Here is a 16,410-nt window from a genome sequence, read left to right as displayed (position 1 = left end):
AACCCCCAGTCCCGCCCCCAATCCCCGGCCCCGCCCCCAAACCCTCAACCCCGCCCCCCCAAACCCTCAACCCCGCCCCCCCAAACCCTCAACCCCGCCCCCCCAAACCCTCAACCCTGCCCCCAGTCCCGCCCACAATCCCCGGCCCCGCCCAAAACACACCCCCGCCCCCCCAAACCCTCAACCCCGCCTCCCCAAACCCTCAACCCCGCCCCCCCAAACCCTCAACCCCGCCCCCCCCAAACCCTCAACCCCGCCCCCCCAAACCCTCAACCCCGCCCCCCCCAAACCCTCAACCCTGCCCCCCAATCCATGGCCCCGCCCACCCAATCCCCGGCCCCTACCCCAAAACCTCAACCCCGCCCCCAATCCATGGCCCCCCCCAATCCCTGTCCCCAAACCCTCACCCCAATCCCTGGCCCCCGCCCCCTAAACCCGCCCCCACAAACCCAACTCCGGCCCCGCCCCCAATCCTGGCCCCGCCCCTAAACCCCCGGCCCCGGCCACAATACAATCCCCCCCCCAAAGCCTCAACCCCGCCCCTAAACCCCCAAACCTTGCCCCCACCCCCCAGACAAACCCCCAAGCCCCGCCCCCAAACCTTAAACCATGCCGCAGAACCCCCTCAAACCTGCCCAACCCCAGCCCCGCCCCCCAGACACACCCCTAAACCTAAAATCCCGCCTCCAATCTCAAAACCCCGGCCCATCGAGTCTGCACCGCCTCTTGGAAAGAGCACCCTACCCAAGGTCAACACTTTCACCCTAACCCCATAACCCAGTAACTCCACCCAACGCTAAGGGCAATTTTGGACACTGAGGGCAATTTATCATGGCCAATCCACCTGTTAAGTCAAGAGGAGAAATCAAAGAGTAAAGATAAAGTTGAAGTTCAATTATCAGAAACAATTTTTGATCAGATGGTTGGAAAAGAACAAGAACAGATGGAGGATGAGGCGGATATTTTTAGTTCAGGAAAATTGGCAGAGTTACAACAAAGAGATATAGAAATAAAACAGTTGTATCAGAAAGAGGAATCTGAGTGTATACCAGAATGTTATTACCTTAAAAATGGTGTCTTAGGGCAGCACGTTAGCGCAGTGGATTAGCCCTGATGCCTCATGGTGCTGAGGTCCCAGGTTCGATCCCGGCTCTGGGTCACCGTCCGTGTGGAGTTTGCACATTCTCCCCGTGTCTGCGTGGGTTTCGCCCCCACAACCCAAAGATGTGCAGGGTAGGTGGATTGGCCACATTAAATTGCACCTTAATTGGAGAAATGAACTGGGTACTCTAATTTTTTTTTTTTAAATGGTGTCTTAATGAGGAAATAGAGACTTTTAAATATGCAGGCGGAGGAAAAGTGAGCAGAAGTTCACCAAGTGGTATTGCCGGTCAGGTCTAGAAAGGAGGTGTTGTGAGTTGCTCATGAGGTACCATGAGGTGGTCATTTGGGAGTAAGGAAAACTCAAGCTAAAATACAAAACATTTTATTGGCCTGGGCTACATAAAGATGTAGTTACATTTTGTCGATCATGTCACACATGTCAAGTGATAGGGAAACCTCAAGCAGTGATAAAACCAGCGCCCTTAATACCCATTCCAGCATTTGAGGAACCTTTTACAAGGGTCTTAATTGATTGTGTCGGACTGCTTCCTAAAACAAAATGTGGGAATCAATATCTTGACTATAATGGATGTGGGCAGCACAGTAGCACAAGTGGATAACAATGTGGCTTCACAGCACCAGGGTCCAGGGTTCTTACTGTGTTAAAGATGACTGAGGCGATGCTGTGGAGCTGGAGAAGCATGGAGGCGTTGAGGAAAGAAATGGAAGTCGCACTGAAATCATTGGTGGAGGAGTCTACAAGGACATGAGGGAGGAGCTGGCCCGAGTTGATTGGAAAAGGAGCCTAGCAGGGAAGACAGTGAAACAGCAATTGCAGAGTTTTGGGGGTTATTAGGGAGGCACAACAGAAATTCATCCCAAGGAGGAGGAAACGGCATCCATCGCTGACAAAAGAAGTCAAGGGCAGCATAAAAACAAAAGAAAAAGCATACAAAGTGGCGAGGATTAGTGAGAAGCCTTTAAAAGCGAGCAGAGGACAACTAAAAAGCAATAAGCGGGGTGGGGGGGGGAGAAGGTGAAGTACGAGTGCAAACTAGCTAGTAATATAAAGAAAGATAGGAAGAGGTTTTTTTCAATATATAAAGGTAAGAGATGCAAAAGTAGACATTGGATCACTGGAAAATGTGGCTGGAGAAGTAATAATAGAAAACAAAGAAATGGCAGAGGAACTGAATAGTTACTTTGCATCAGTCTTCAGGGTGGAAGACACCAGTGGGATGCCAGAGCTCCAGGAGAACCAGGGGGCAGAGGTGAGTGCAGTGACCATTACTAAGAAGACGGTTCTGGGGAAACTGAAAGGTCTGAAGGTGGATAAATCACCTGGACCGGATGGACTACACCCCAGGTTCCTGAAAGAGATAGCTGAGGAAATTGTGGAGGCATTGGTGATAATCTTTCAGGAATCACTGGAGGCAGGAAGGGCTGGAAGGTGGCTAATGTAACACCCCTGTTTAAGAAGGGAGGGAGGCAGAAGACGGGAAATTATAGGCCGGTTAGCCTGACTTCGGTCATTGGTAAGATTTTAGAGTCTATTATTAAAGATGCGATTGCGGACTACTTGGACGTGCATGGTAAAATAGGACTGAGTCAGCACAGCTTCGTCAAGGGGAGGTCATGTCTGACAAATCTGTTAGAGTTCTTTGAGGAGGTAACAAGGAAGTTAGACAAAGGAGAACCAGTGGACGTGATTTATTTAGATTTCCAGAAGGCCTTTGACAAGGTGCCGCATAGGAGACTGTTAAATAAGTTAAAAGCCCATGGTGTTAAAGGTAAGATCCTGGCATGGATAGAGGATTGGCTGACGGGCAGAAGGCAGAGAGTGGGGATAAAGGGATCTTTTTCAGGATGGCAGCCGGTGACTAATGGTGTGCCTCAGGGGTCTGTGCTGGGGCCACAACTTTTCACAATATACATTAATGATCTGGAAGAAGAAACTGAAGTAACTGTCGCTAATTTGCAGATGATACAAAGATCTGTAGAGGGACAGGTAGTATTGAGGAAGCAGGGGGGCTGCAGAAGGATTTGGACAAGCTAGGAGAGTGGACAATGAAGTGACAGATGGAATACAATGTGGTAAAGTGTGAGGTTATGCACTTTGGAAGGAGGAATTTAGGCATAGACTATTTTCTAAATGGGGAAATGCTTCAGAAAGCAGAAGCACAAAGGGACTTGGGAGTCCTTGTTCCCAATTCTCTTAAGGTTAATGTGCAGGTTCAGTCGGCAGTTAAGAAGGCAAATGCAATGTTTGCATTCATGTCAAGAGGGCTAGAATACAAGAGCAGGGATGTACTTCTGAGGCTGTATAAGGCTCTGGGCAGACCCCATTTGGAGTATTGTGAGCAGTTTTGGGCCCCTTATCTAAGGAAGGATGTGCTGGGGCCTTGGAAAGGGTCCAGAGGAGGTTCATAAGAATGATCCCTGGAATGAAGAACTTGTCCTATGAGGAACAGTTGAGGACTCTGGGTCTGTACTCGGAGTTTAGAAGGATGAGAGGGGATCTTATTGAAACTTAAGGATACTGCGAGGCCTGGATAGAGTGGGTGTGGACAGGATGATTCCACTTTTGGAAAAACTAGAACCAGAGGACACCATCTCAGACTAAAGGGACGATCCTTTAAAACAGAGATGAGGAGGAATTTCTTCAGCCAGAGGGTGGTGAATCTGTGGAACTCTTTGCCGCAGAAGGCTGTGGAGACCAAATCACTGAGTGTCTTTCAGACAGCGATAGATAGGTTCTTGATTAATAAGGGGATCAGGGGTTATGGGAGAAGGCAGGAGAATGGGGATGAGAAAATATCAGCCATGATTGAATAGTGGAGCAGACTCGATGGGCCGAGTGGCCTAATTCTGCTCCTATGTCTCATGGAACCTGATGTATTATTACTGGGCGGCAAATGTTGGAGAAGGTGCAGAGCTGGGTCAGAGGGGTTGACTTCCAGTGGGTCAGAATGGAGGAAAGTTTGTGAAGGGAGTCGGGATTGAAGGCGCTAGCGACAGCGCCGCTCCCAACGGACCCAGGGAAATACTCAGGGTGTCCGGTAGTAATAGCTTCGTTGAAAATTTGGAGACATTTTCACCAACACTTCGGTTGGGGGCAGGGTCAAGGGAAATGCCAATTCGGGTGAACCACAGATTTGAGCCAAGGAGGTGGGTTGGAAATTTTCAGAAATGGGAGAAGGGAATTAGGACACTAAAAGATTTATTTCTTGGGGATCAGTTTGCAGGATTGAAGGAGCTGGAAGCAAAGTATGGGCCGGAGCAGGGGGGAAATGTTTAGATACATGCAGGTTCGAGATTTTGCCAGGAAGGAGGTACAGAGCTTCCCGGTGGAGCCGGCTTCCACATTGCTGGAGGAGGTGCTGACGACAGGGAGACTGAAGAGGGGGCAGTGTCGGCAGTTTACAGAGCTATTTTGGAAGAGGAGAAGGCACCACTGGAAGGGATCAAAGCAAAGTGGGAGGAAGAGTTGGGAGAGGGTCTGGAGGAGGGGGTCTGGTGTGAGGTGCTCCGGAGAGTGAATGCCTCCACCTCGTGCGTGAGGTTGGGGCTGATACAGCTGAAGGCGGTATACAGAGCACACCTCACAAGGGCGAGGATGAGCCGACTCTTTGAGGGGATAGATGTTTGTGAACGTTGGGGGGGGGGGGGGGGGATATATATAATCACGTTCATATGTTTTGGTCCTGTCCAAAGCTGGAGGATTACTGGAAGGAGGTGTTTAGGGTAATCTCTAAAGTGGTGCACACACCACAAGCCCGGTGGTGTCGGTGGCACTGAGGGTCTGGGGTTAGTGGAGGAGGAGGGGGGCCTCAGTTTGGACCCCGATACTGAACAACCACAGATTTGCTCCGGGCAGGATAGACGGGGAGTTTCAAGGCTGGTATAGGGCAGGCATTAGACGGATGGGGGATCTGTTTATAGATGGGACCTTTCCCAGCGTGCAGGCGCTGGAGGAGAGGTTCGGCCTCCCCCCCCCCCCCCCCCCCCCCCCCCCCCCGGGAAATGCTTTCAGAAACCTCCAGGTCCGGGACTTTCTCTAAAAACAGGTGGGGACATTTCCGCTGCTACCCCCTCGAAGGATACAGGACAGGGTGGTGTCTGGCATCTGGGTAGAAGAGGGGAAGGTGTCTGACATATATCAGGTGCTGCAGGAGGCGGAGGAAGCCCCAGTGGAGGAGCTGAAGGGCAAGTGGGAGGAGGAGCTGGATGAGGGCCTGTGGGCTGATGCCCTGGACAGGGTGAATTCGTCCGCATCATGAGCCAGGCTCAGTTTGATTCAATTTAAGGTGGTGCACCTGGGCTCACATGACGACGGCAAGAATGAGCAAGTTTTTTGGGGTAGAGGACATGTGCGCGAGATGTGCGGAGAGTCCAACGAATCATGTCCATATGTTCTGGGCATGCCCGGCACTTAAAGACTTTTTAATATAATGTGTATTTTTGTTTTGTATGATAGCAGCCACCTTGTTTTGTTAAATATTTTTCATTTACGGTTTCTCTTTTTGTTATGTAACAATCCTGGTTGAAAAAAGCTTTAATAAAAATAATTTTTAAAAAAATAAAGTGGTGCATGTGAATCTGGACCCGGGTCCCCGGGAGGCCATATTCGGGGTGTTGGACCAGCCGTGGTTGGAAGCGGGCGCGGAGGCTGATGTTTCAGCCTTCACCTCATTGATCGCCCAAAGGTGGATCCTGTTGGGATGGAGATCAACCTCTCCACCCTGTCCCTTGGCGGGGGAAGACCTGCTGGAATTCTTAACTCTTGAGAAGGTTAAGTTTGAACTGAGGGGAAGGATGGAAGGGTTCTACAATTCATGGGCATTATTCATTATGCACTTTTGAGAATTGGATTACATCGATCATTGGGGAGGGGGGGGGGGGGGGGGGCTGTGCGTGTTAATGGTGACTATGGGTGATTCCCGATTCCTTTTTGTCATTTGTTTATGTTAACATGCAGGCTGCTGCTTGGGGTTTGGTGGGAGAATGGGATTGTTATTATTGATATGGGGATTGACATTACATTCGTTACTGATTATTGTTTATTGTTGGTGGATGTAAATTTGGGAGGAAAATGTGAAAAGGAGAATAAAATATTTTTTTTGAAAAAGAGGAGGTTGAATAACGTGGTTTGTTCTCACTGGAACGACGGAGGTTGAGGGGCGACCGGATAGAGGTCTACAAAATTATGAGGGGCACAGACAGAGTGGATAGTCAGAGGCTTTTCCCCAGGGTAGATGGGCCAATTACTAGGGGGCATAGGTTTAAGGTGCGAGGGGCGAGGTTTAGAGATGTACGAGACAAGTTTTTTTACACAGAGGGTAGTGGGTGCCTGGAACTCGCTGCCGGAGGAGGTGCTGGAAGCAGGGACAACGAACAAAGAAAAATACAGCACAGGAACAGGCCCTTCGGCCCTCCAAAGGGCGTCTTGACAAATACATGAATAGGATGGGAATAGAGGGATACAGCCCCCGAAGTGTGGAAGATTTTAGTTTAGACAGGCAGCATGGTTGGCACGGGCTTGGAGGGCCGAACGGCCTGTTCCTGCGCTGTACTGTTCTTTGAGAAAGGGGGGAGAGACAACTCCAAGCCGGTTAACCTGACATCTCCCATCGAGAAAATGCCGCAACCTGTTATGAAGGAAGTCTCAATATGATCAAAGTCAACATGGTTTACAAAAGGGAAATTTGACAAATTTTTTGAAGATGTAAAGATTGAGGAAGATGAAGGAAGCCAGCGGGTGGCGAGGGGAGGATTGGTTAAGACAGGAAGCAGCGACTGGCATTGAACAGGGCATCTTGATATATTTGTAATGGGAGAGATACATCACTGACAAGGGAAGTTTTCATTGCCCATCCCTAACTGCCCTTTAATGGAATAGCTGGTTTGGCTATTTTAGAGGCCTGTCAGCAACCATTACTGTGGGGCTGGAGTCACGTGTGGGATGGTAGATTCCTCCTTCCCTAAAGGGATTTTACAATAATCAATGATAATTGATCATTACTCAGACTGGCTTTCAATCCCAGATTTTGTAAGTTTAATTTAAATTCCACCAGCTGCCGAGGTGGGATTTGAACCCATGTCCCAAAGGCATTAAAACTATAAGGAATAGGAACAAGAGTAGGCCATTCGACTCTCGGACCTGCTCCACCATTCAATAGGATCATGGCTAATCCAACATTCCTCATGTCCACCTCCAAGGAAATAGTACCTTCCCTTAAATAAGGGGACCAAAACTCTGTGCTCCAGATGTGGACTCGCCACTACCTTGTACAGTTGCAGCAAGACTTCCCGACTCTTATACCCCAACCCCCTTGAAACAAGGGCAAACGTTCCATTCGCCATCCTGATTACCTGCTGCCCCTGTGTGCTAGCTTCCTGTGTTTCGTGTATAAGTCTCCCCAAGTCCCTTTGTTACAACTTCCTGCGGTTTTGACCCATTAAAATAACACACTGTTCTACCTGCTGGAGGAGAGCGGCAGTGCTCCCTGCTGGAGGAGAGCGGCAGTGCTCCCTGCTGGAGGAGAGCGGCAGTGCTCCCTGCTGGAGGAGAGCGGCAGTGCTCCCTGCTGGAGGAGAGCGGCAGTGCTCCCTGCTGGAGGAGAGCGGCAGTGCTCCCTGCTGGAGGAGAGCGGCAGTGCTCCCTGCTGGAGGAGAGCGGCAGTGCTCCCTGCTGGAGGAGAGCAGAACCTGCTGCTCTTATTCTCCAGCCAACCAAAAAATATCCCAAACCCCTTACTGAAAAAACAAGTTTTATTTTCTCTTTTTTTTAAAATAAGTTTAAAGTACCCAATTCATTTTCCCATTTAAGGAGCAATTTAGCGTGGCCAATCCACCTACACTGCACATCTTTGGGTTGTGGGCGTGAAACTCACGCAGACACGGGGAGAATGTGCAAACTCCACATGGACAGAGGCCCAGGATCGAACCTGCGACCTCGATGCTGTGATGCAGCAGTGCTAACCACTGTGCTGCCCTAAGAAAAAACAAAAGTTGTACTTTACACAAACACAGGAATTAGGAGCATGATGTGACGATCAGTGTTGGACAGTAAGAAGTCTTACACCAGGTTAAAGTCTAACAGATTTGTTTGTAATCACTAGCTTCCGGAGCACTGCTCCTTCCTCAGGTGAATGAAGAGGTGGGTTCCTCTTCATATATATTATAAATATATATATATATATAGACAAAGTCAATGATGCAAGACGATACTTTGAATGCGAGTCTTTGCAGGTAATTAAGTCTTTACAGGTCCAGATGGATCAACTGGAGGGAGGGATAATCACAGGTTAAAGAGGTGTGAATTGTCTCAAGCCAGGACAGTTACACAGTGAGTGATCCTCACCCAGCTGAATAAACAGAGGTTCTGTAGTTACACAGAGTGACCCTCACCCTAAATAAAGTGACTCTGTACAGTTACTCAGTGAGTGATCCTCACCCTGCTGAATAAACAGTGACTCTGTACAGTTACACAGTGAGTGATCCTCACCCTGAATACACAGTGACTCTGTACAGTTACACAGTGAGTGACCCTCACCCTGCTGAATAAACAGTGACTCTGTACAGTTACACAGTGAGTGATCCTCATCCTGCTGAATAAACAGTGACTCTGTACAGTTACACAGAGTGACCCTCACCCTGCTGAATAAACAGTGACTCTGTACAGTTACACAGTGAGTGACCCTCACCCTGCTGAATAAACAGTGACTCTGTACAGGTACACAGTGAGTGATCCTCACCCTGAATACACAGTGACTCTGTACTGTTACACAGTGAGTGACCCTCACCCTGCTGAATAAACAGTGACTCTGTACAGTTACACAGTGAGTGATCCTCACCCTGAATAAACAGTGACTGTACTGTTACACAGTGAGTGATCCTCACCCTGCTGAATAAACAGTGACTCTGTACAGTTACACAGTGAGTGATCCTCACCCTGAATAAACAGTGACTCTGTACAGTTACACAGTAAGTGATCCTCACCCTGAATAAACAGTGACTCTGTACAGTTACACAGTGAGTGATCCTCACCCTGAATAAACAGTGACTCTGTACAGTCACAGTGAGTGATCCTCACCCTGCTGAATAAACAGTGACTCTGTACAGTTACAGTGAGTGATCCTCACCCTGCTGAATAAACAGTGACTCTGTACAGTTACAGTGAGTGATCCTCACCCTGCTGAATAAACAGTGACTCTGTACAGTTACAGTGAGTGACCCTCACCCTGCTGAATAAACAGTGGCTCTGTACAGTTACAGAGTGACCCTCACCCTAAATAAAGTGACTCTGTACAGTTACACAGTGAGTGATCCTCACCCTGCTGAATAAACTGTGACTGTACAGTTACACAATGAGTGATCCTCACCCTGCTGAATAAACAGTGACTCTGTACAGTTACACAGTGAGTGATCCTCACCCTGCTGAATAAACAGTGCCTGTACAGTTACACGGTGAGTGACCCTCACCCTGCTGAATAAACAGTGACTCTGTACAGTTACACAGTGAATGATCCTTACCCTGCTGAATAAACAGTGACTCTGTACAGTTACACAGTGAGTGATCCTCACCCTGAATAAACAGTGACTCTGTACAGTTACACAGTGAGTGATCCTCACCCTGCTGAATAAACAGCAACTCTGTACAATTACACAGTGAGTGATCCTCACCCTGAATAAACAGCAACTCTGTACAATTACACAGTATATTTTATTAAACTCCATTCTGTTGATAAATTATTTACAATATCGGACCGACCAACAACAGATCAAAATCTAAACACTTTTCCCTGTGCTTGAAGTCCTTCTTCAATCCTGTCACCTTGTTTCAATATCTGTGCCGGTTTGCACAACGTTGTGTGATATGTGATGGAGGGACATGGCTGCAGGCTCATTCTGTTTGTTGACACCCACAGCCCTTCTGCTGACTGTAGACGAGCCCACTGAAGCTGACTGGCTGATGTAACAGCCTCTCGCTCCTTCCACTTTGCAGCAAGGCCTCTCTGAATTCACATCATCGTAAGTAGTAATCGATGACAGCAGAAAAGGCAGCAAAGCCTCCACATCCAATGGCTCCTGCCTTTAAACCAGCTGTGGAGGAGGAGAAAGGAGCAGTTTAGAAACATTGCTACAGATGCTGGTGTTCTAAACCCAGGCACTGGAGGGAGATTCTGTCACTCACCACGGAAACCGATCGCCCCTCCTGTGACACAGCCGCTGAGTACACTGTTCTTCCAATCAGATTTGCCACGGTACTGTCAAAATGTCAAAGAACAAAGTGATGTGAATTTAAATTCCAGCCATGACTCTTAACATCGCTCTCATCAGAAAGAGTTACGCACACAACAGGCCATTTGGCTCTGCCTATGTTGGCCTTTAACTTCCTAATATTCCTAATCAACAGTCATAGAGTCACTGCAGCATGGAAGGGGCCATTCAGCCCATCTAAGCCATACTGACTCTCTGCAGAGGAGTCCTATCAGTCTCACCTCTCTGCCCTGTCATCCTCGACCTTTATTTCCCTCAACTCTCTCATAGTTCCTGTATCTCCAGCCCAGAACCTTCAATCTGTGCCCCCCCCCCCAGTGCCTGTACCACTGGCTGATGCGAAGATTGGTTTGGTCTACCTGATCTAAAGCTGTCATAATCTTACACACTTTTCTGAAATCTCCCTACAGCAAGGAGATTGAGAGAGAATGCAGCCCCCAGCTTCTGCAACCTAACCTTGTAGTTAAAATTCCACATCTGTGGAACCATCCTGGTAAGTATACTGTGCAACCTCTCAGAGCCTCCCCCCAATATCTGGTGACGAGACCCAACTAGACCAGAGCTTTATAAAGCTTCACAATAACGTCCCTGCTATCATACCCAATGCCTTTATTTACAAAGCCCAAGATCCCATTTGCTTTGCTAACCCCTGTTTCCTGTCACCTTCAGGGATTGATGAACATTCACCTCTGGCTCCCTCTGTCCCTCAACACCTTGAGAACTTTGCCATTACATTTATCTGACCTCCCCTGACCCTTCTGACAAAATACACCCACTAGGTCATAGTTCTGTCTGTTAAATTGAATCTGTCACTTGTTGAAACGTTCCGCTGGTTTATCCCGGTCTTGTCGGAACGTTCCGCTGGTTTATCCCGGTCTTGTCGGAACGTTCCGCTGGTTTATCCCGGTCTTGTCGGAACGTTCCGCTGGTTTATTCCGGTCTTGTTGAAACGTTCCGCTGGTTTATTCCGGTCTTGTCGGAACGCTGGTTTATCCCGGTCTTGTCGGAACGCTGGTTTATCCGGGTCTTGTCGGAACGCTGGTTTATCCCGGTCTAGTCGGAACGCTGGTTTATTCCGGTCTTGTCGGAACGCTGGTTTATCCGGGTCTTGTCGGAACGCTGGTTTATCCCGGTCTTGTCGGAATGCTGGTTTATCCGGGTCTTGTCGGAACGCTGGTTTATCCCGGTCTTGTCGGAACGCTGGTTTATCCCGGTCTTGTCGGAACGCTGGTTTATCCCGGTCTTGTCGGAACGCTGGTTTATCCGGGTCTTGTCGGAACGCTGGTTTATCCGGGTCTTGTCGGAACGCTGGTTTATCCGGGACTTGTCGGAACGCTGGTTTATCCGGGTCTTGTCGGAACGCTGGTTTATCCCGGTCTTGTCGGAACGCTGGTTTATTCGGGTCTTGTCGGAACGCTGGTTTATCCCGGTCTTGTCGGAACGCTGGTTTATCCCGGTCTTGTCGGAACGCTGGTTTATCCGGGTCTTGTCGGAACGCTGGTTTATCCCGGTCTTGTCGGAACGCTGGTTTATCCCGGTCTTGTCGGAACGCTGGTTTATCCCGGTCTTGTCGGAACGCTGGTTTATCCGGGTCTTGTCGGAACGCTGGTTTATCCGGGTCTTGTCGGAACGCTGGTTTATCCCGGTCTAGTCGGAACGCTGGTTTATCCCGGTCTAGTCGGAATGCTGGTTTATCCCGGTCTTGTCGGAACGCTGGTTTATCCCGGTCTTGTCGGAACGCTGGTTTATCCGGGTCTTGTCGGAACGCTGGTTTATCCGGGTCTTGTCGGAACGCTGGTTTATCCGGGTCGTGTCGGAACGCTGGTTTATCCCGGTCTTGTCGGAACGCTGGTTTATCCCGGTCTTGTCGGAACGCTGGTTTATCCCGGTCTTGTCGGAATGCTGGTTTATCCGGGTCTTGTCGGAACGCTGGTTTATCCCGGTCTTGTCGGAACGCTGGTTTATCCCGGTCTTGTCGGAACGCTGGTTTATCCGGGTCGTGTCGGAACGCTGGTTTATCCCGGTCTTGTCGGAACGCTGGTTTATCCCGGTCTTGTCGGAACGCTGGTTTATCCGGGTCTTGTCGGAACGCTGGTTTATCCGGGTCTTGTCGGAACGCTGGTTTATCCGGGACTTGTCGGAACGCTGGTTTATCCCGGTCTTGTCGGAACGCTGGTTTATCTGGGTCTTGTCGGAACGCTGGTTTATCCGGGTCTTGTCGGAACGCTGGTTTATCCGGGTCTTGTCGGAACGCTGGTTTATCCGGGTCTTGTCGGAACGCTGGTTTATCCGGGTCTTGTCGGAACGCTGGTTTATCCGGGTCTTGTCGGAACGCTGGTTTATCCGGGTCTTGTCGGAACGCTGGTTTATCCCGGTCTTGTCGGAACGCTGGTTTATCCCGGTCTTGTCGGAACGCTGGTTTATCCGGGTCTTGTCGGAACGCTGGTTTATCCCGGTCTTGTCGGAACGCTGGTTTATCCCGGTCTTGTCGGAACGCTGGTTTATCCGGGTCTTGTCGGAACGCTGGTTTATTCGGGTCTTGTCGGAACGCTGGTTTATCCCGGTCTAGTCGGAACGCTGGTTTATCCCGGTCTTGTCGGAACGCTGGTTTATTCCGGTCTTGTCGGAACGCTGGTTTATCCGGGTCTTGTCGGAACGCTGGTTTATCCCGGTCTTGTCGGAACGCTGGTTTATCCCGGTCTTGTCGGAACGCTGGTTTATCCCGGTCTTGTCGGAACGCTGGTTTATCCCGGTCTTGTCGGAACGCTGGTTTATCCGGGTCTTGTCGGAACGCTGGTTTATCCGGGTCTTGTCGGAACGCTGGTTTATCCGGGTCTTGTCGGAACGCTGGTTTATCCGGGTCTTGTCGGAACGCTGGTTTATCCGGGTCTTGTCGGAACGCTGGTTTATCCCGGTCTTGTCGGAACGCTGGTTTATCCGGGTCTTGTCGGAACGCTGGTTTATCCCGGTCTTGTCGGAACGCTGGTTTATCCCGGTCTTGTCGGAACGCTGGTTTATCCCGGTCTTGTTGCCGTCGATTGGAATCCCTTCACTTTTGCTGCTCCTCCAAGTTTTGAAGCATTGGCAAAGTTTGAAATGTTACCCTGTATTCCAATATCCAAGTTATTTTTATAAAGCAAAGTAAGCAGTGTCTCTGGTACTGACCCTCGGGGAATCTCACAATACCTTCCACTAGTCTGAAACATAACTGTCCACCATAATTCGCTGCTTCCTGGTTTCCTTAAGCATACATTTTATCTCAGCTACGGCCCCTCCTACTCCAGCCTTTTTGTTAACCAGCCTTTTATGTCTTACCTTGTCAAACACTTTCTTCAAATCCATATAGACAGCATCCACCACATCCCGTTTATCAACTTTCTCTGTTACATCACAAAGTTCAATTTGATTAATCAAGATCATTTTGCCTTTTACAAATGTGTTGGTCCCTCTTTAACTTACAAAAACCATTCCAAATGCCTTGTTTCTGTACCTCTTCATCCACTGCCTAATCTTTTTTTAAAAATTTAGATTAGCCAATAATTTTTTCCAATTAAGGAGCAATTTAGCGTGGCCAATCTACCTACTCTGCACATCTTTGGGTTGTGGGGGCGAAACCCACGCAGACACGGGGAGAATGTGCAAACTCCACACGGACAGTGACCCAGAGCCGGGATCGAACCTGGGACCTCAGCGCCGTGAGGCGGTTGTGCTAACCACTAGGCCACCGTGCTGCCCTCTCCACTGCCTAATCTAACCTTGAATACTGACAGTTCCTGCCTCTAACACTAATGCTGCAAATTCACTCCACAGTCTCACAGCTCTCTGCATGAAGGTGCTTCTCATGTGCTGTTCCAAATCAATCACATTTAATCTTGTACGCCTGGCACATCCATCGCCAATCAATAACTGGAAACCACTTGCTAACCAGTTTCATCCTCTTATCTTCTTAAACACTGGACTCAGACTCCATGAACGATCAAGTATCTAAAATAGCTTTCCCCCAATTCTATCTTTTCAAATCATCTATATTTGTTGCTTTATTAATCTCCGAAGAACCATGGGATGTTGAAAAGAGATGCTGTGTAGATGTGAGTTGTGTTGCAATGCCACCTAACCAAGTGAATGGAGGGCACTCACCGATTCAATGACACATTCTGTGCATGAAAACATGGCACCCACAATAGCAAAGTTCTTTGCGTACGACATACCACGCTGACCCATGTCTTTCAGAACTTCCTTGGCAGTCGGGGTTCGCAAAGGATCCTTTGGATCAAATCCAACATTCGTATCAATGCCAGCTGTGAAGATACCAAATGCCCCGCCCAGCACGAAGCCTAAGAGGAAAACACACAGTTCAGAGAGAGAATGTCAACAATGTCTGAGACATTGAGAGAGACAGAGCTCAGTGCTGCTCCATTGGGCACAGGTATCTCACCCTCAGATATATATTTCCCTCAAAATAGTGGGGATTCTCCCGTCAGCTTTCATGAAACTCCCTCCTGCATTGTGTTCACCCCTCCTGACTGTGCTGGGCCTGCTGGGAACACTGGCAACTCCCCTCCTGACTGTGCTGGGCCTGCTGGGAACACTGGCAACTTCCCTCCCGACTCTGCTGGGCCTGCTGGGAACACTGGCAACAACTCCCCTCCTGACTGTGCTGGGCCTGCTGGGAACACTGGCAACTTCCCTCCCGACTCTGCTGGGCACACTGGCAACTCCCCTCCTGACTGTGCTGGGCCTGCTGGGAACACTGGCAACAACTCCCCTCCTGACTGTGCTGGGCCTGCTGGGAACACTGGCAACAACTCCCCTCCTGACTGTGCTGGGCCTGCTGGGAACACTGGCAACAACTCCCCTCCTGACTGTGCTGGGCCTGCTGGGAACACTGGCAAAACAATGTGGACGGAACGCAACATTTTGTTTCCGAACTAATGGCCACCAACATGAGAGGGCAGCATGGTAGCATTGTGGATAGCACAATCGCTTCACAGCTCCAGGGTCCCAGGTTCGATTCCGGCTTGGGTCACTGTCTGTGCAGAGTCTGCACATCCTCCCCATGTCTGCGTGGGTTTCCTCCGGGTGCTCCGGTTTCCTCCCACAGTCCAAAGATGTGCAGGTTAGGTGGATTGGCCATGATAAATTGCCCTTAGTGTTGGGTAGGGTTACTGGGTTATGGGGATATGATGGAGGTGTTAACCTTGGGTAGGGTGCTCTTTCCGGGAGCCGGTGCAGACTCGATGGGTCGAATGGCCTCCTTCTGCACTGTAAATTCTATGAAAAAAACACTCGAGCAGGGAGAAGGAGCTGAAGGTGATATCCAACATTTTCCTTACCCAGGGCATCAACTCCAAAACGACACTGAAATCAGGACAGAAATCCAATCTAGCTCTGTCCCTCTATAGTGGGTTGATCAGTCACTCTCAGTCTGGGTAGTTATAGCACTGCACTCCTCATCCGCTATTTGCTCGCATTAATTTGAAAGGAACTGAATCTCAGTCAGCAACACCCTGCACTGTAAACAGGCCATTCCCATCCTTCCGCTCAATCACCAGTCCCCACACCCTGCCAATCTCCCCATGTCCCCACTGCCCTGTCCGTACATCCCCCAGAGACCACTCCCTCATCAATCCCCGTATCCCCATCAATCCCCGTATCCCCCATCAATCCCCGTATCCCACATTAATCCCCGTACCCCCATCAATCCCCGTACCCCCATCAATCCCCGTATCCCCCATCAATCCCCGTACCCCCATCAATCCCCGTACCCCCATCAATCCCCGTATCCCCCATCAATCCCCATATCCCCCATCAATCCCCGTATCCCCATCAATCCCCGTATCCCCATCAATCCCCGTATCCCCCATCATTCCCGTATCCCCCATCAATCCCCGTATCACCATCAATCCCCGTATCCCCATCAATCCCTGTATCCCCATCAATCCCTGAATTCGCATCAATCCCCGTATTCCCCATCAATCCCCGTATTCGCATCAATCCCCGTATCCCCATCAATCCCCGTATCCC

General features: G+C 49.6%; 1 protein-coding gene across 1 annotated transcript in view; it reads right to left on the bottom strand.

The window, feature by feature from the left end:
- Positions 1 to 9,810: 9,810 nt before the first annotated feature.
- The window catches only part of LOC119975187 (mitochondrial import inner membrane translocase subunit Tim22-like), a 9,816-nt gene continuing 3,216 nt past the window's right edge, over positions 9,811 to 16,410 (bottom strand). The window contains exons 2-4 of the mRNA XM_038814787.1: positions 14,524 to 14,720; positions 10,301 to 10,373; positions 9,811 to 10,209 (exon numbers count right to left, since the gene is read on the bottom strand). Of these exons, the coding sequence (XP_038670715.1) occupies positions 10,133 to 10,209; positions 10,301 to 10,373; positions 14,524 to 14,720 (347 nt within the window). The 3' untranslated portion in view covers positions 9,811 to 10,132. The remainder of the gene's footprint in view (positions 10,210 to 10,300; positions 10,374 to 14,523; positions 14,721 to 16,410) is intronic.

Source organism: Scyliorhinus canicula, chromosome 12 (genome assembly GCF_902713615.1).
Source record: "Scyliorhinus canicula chromosome 12, sScyCan1.1, whole genome shotgun sequence".
Classification (NCBI taxonomy): Eukaryota; Metazoa; Chordata; class Chondrichthyes; order Carcharhiniformes; family Scyliorhinidae; genus Scyliorhinus; species Scyliorhinus canicula.
This window is presented reverse-complemented; position numbering and strand designations above follow the sequence as displayed.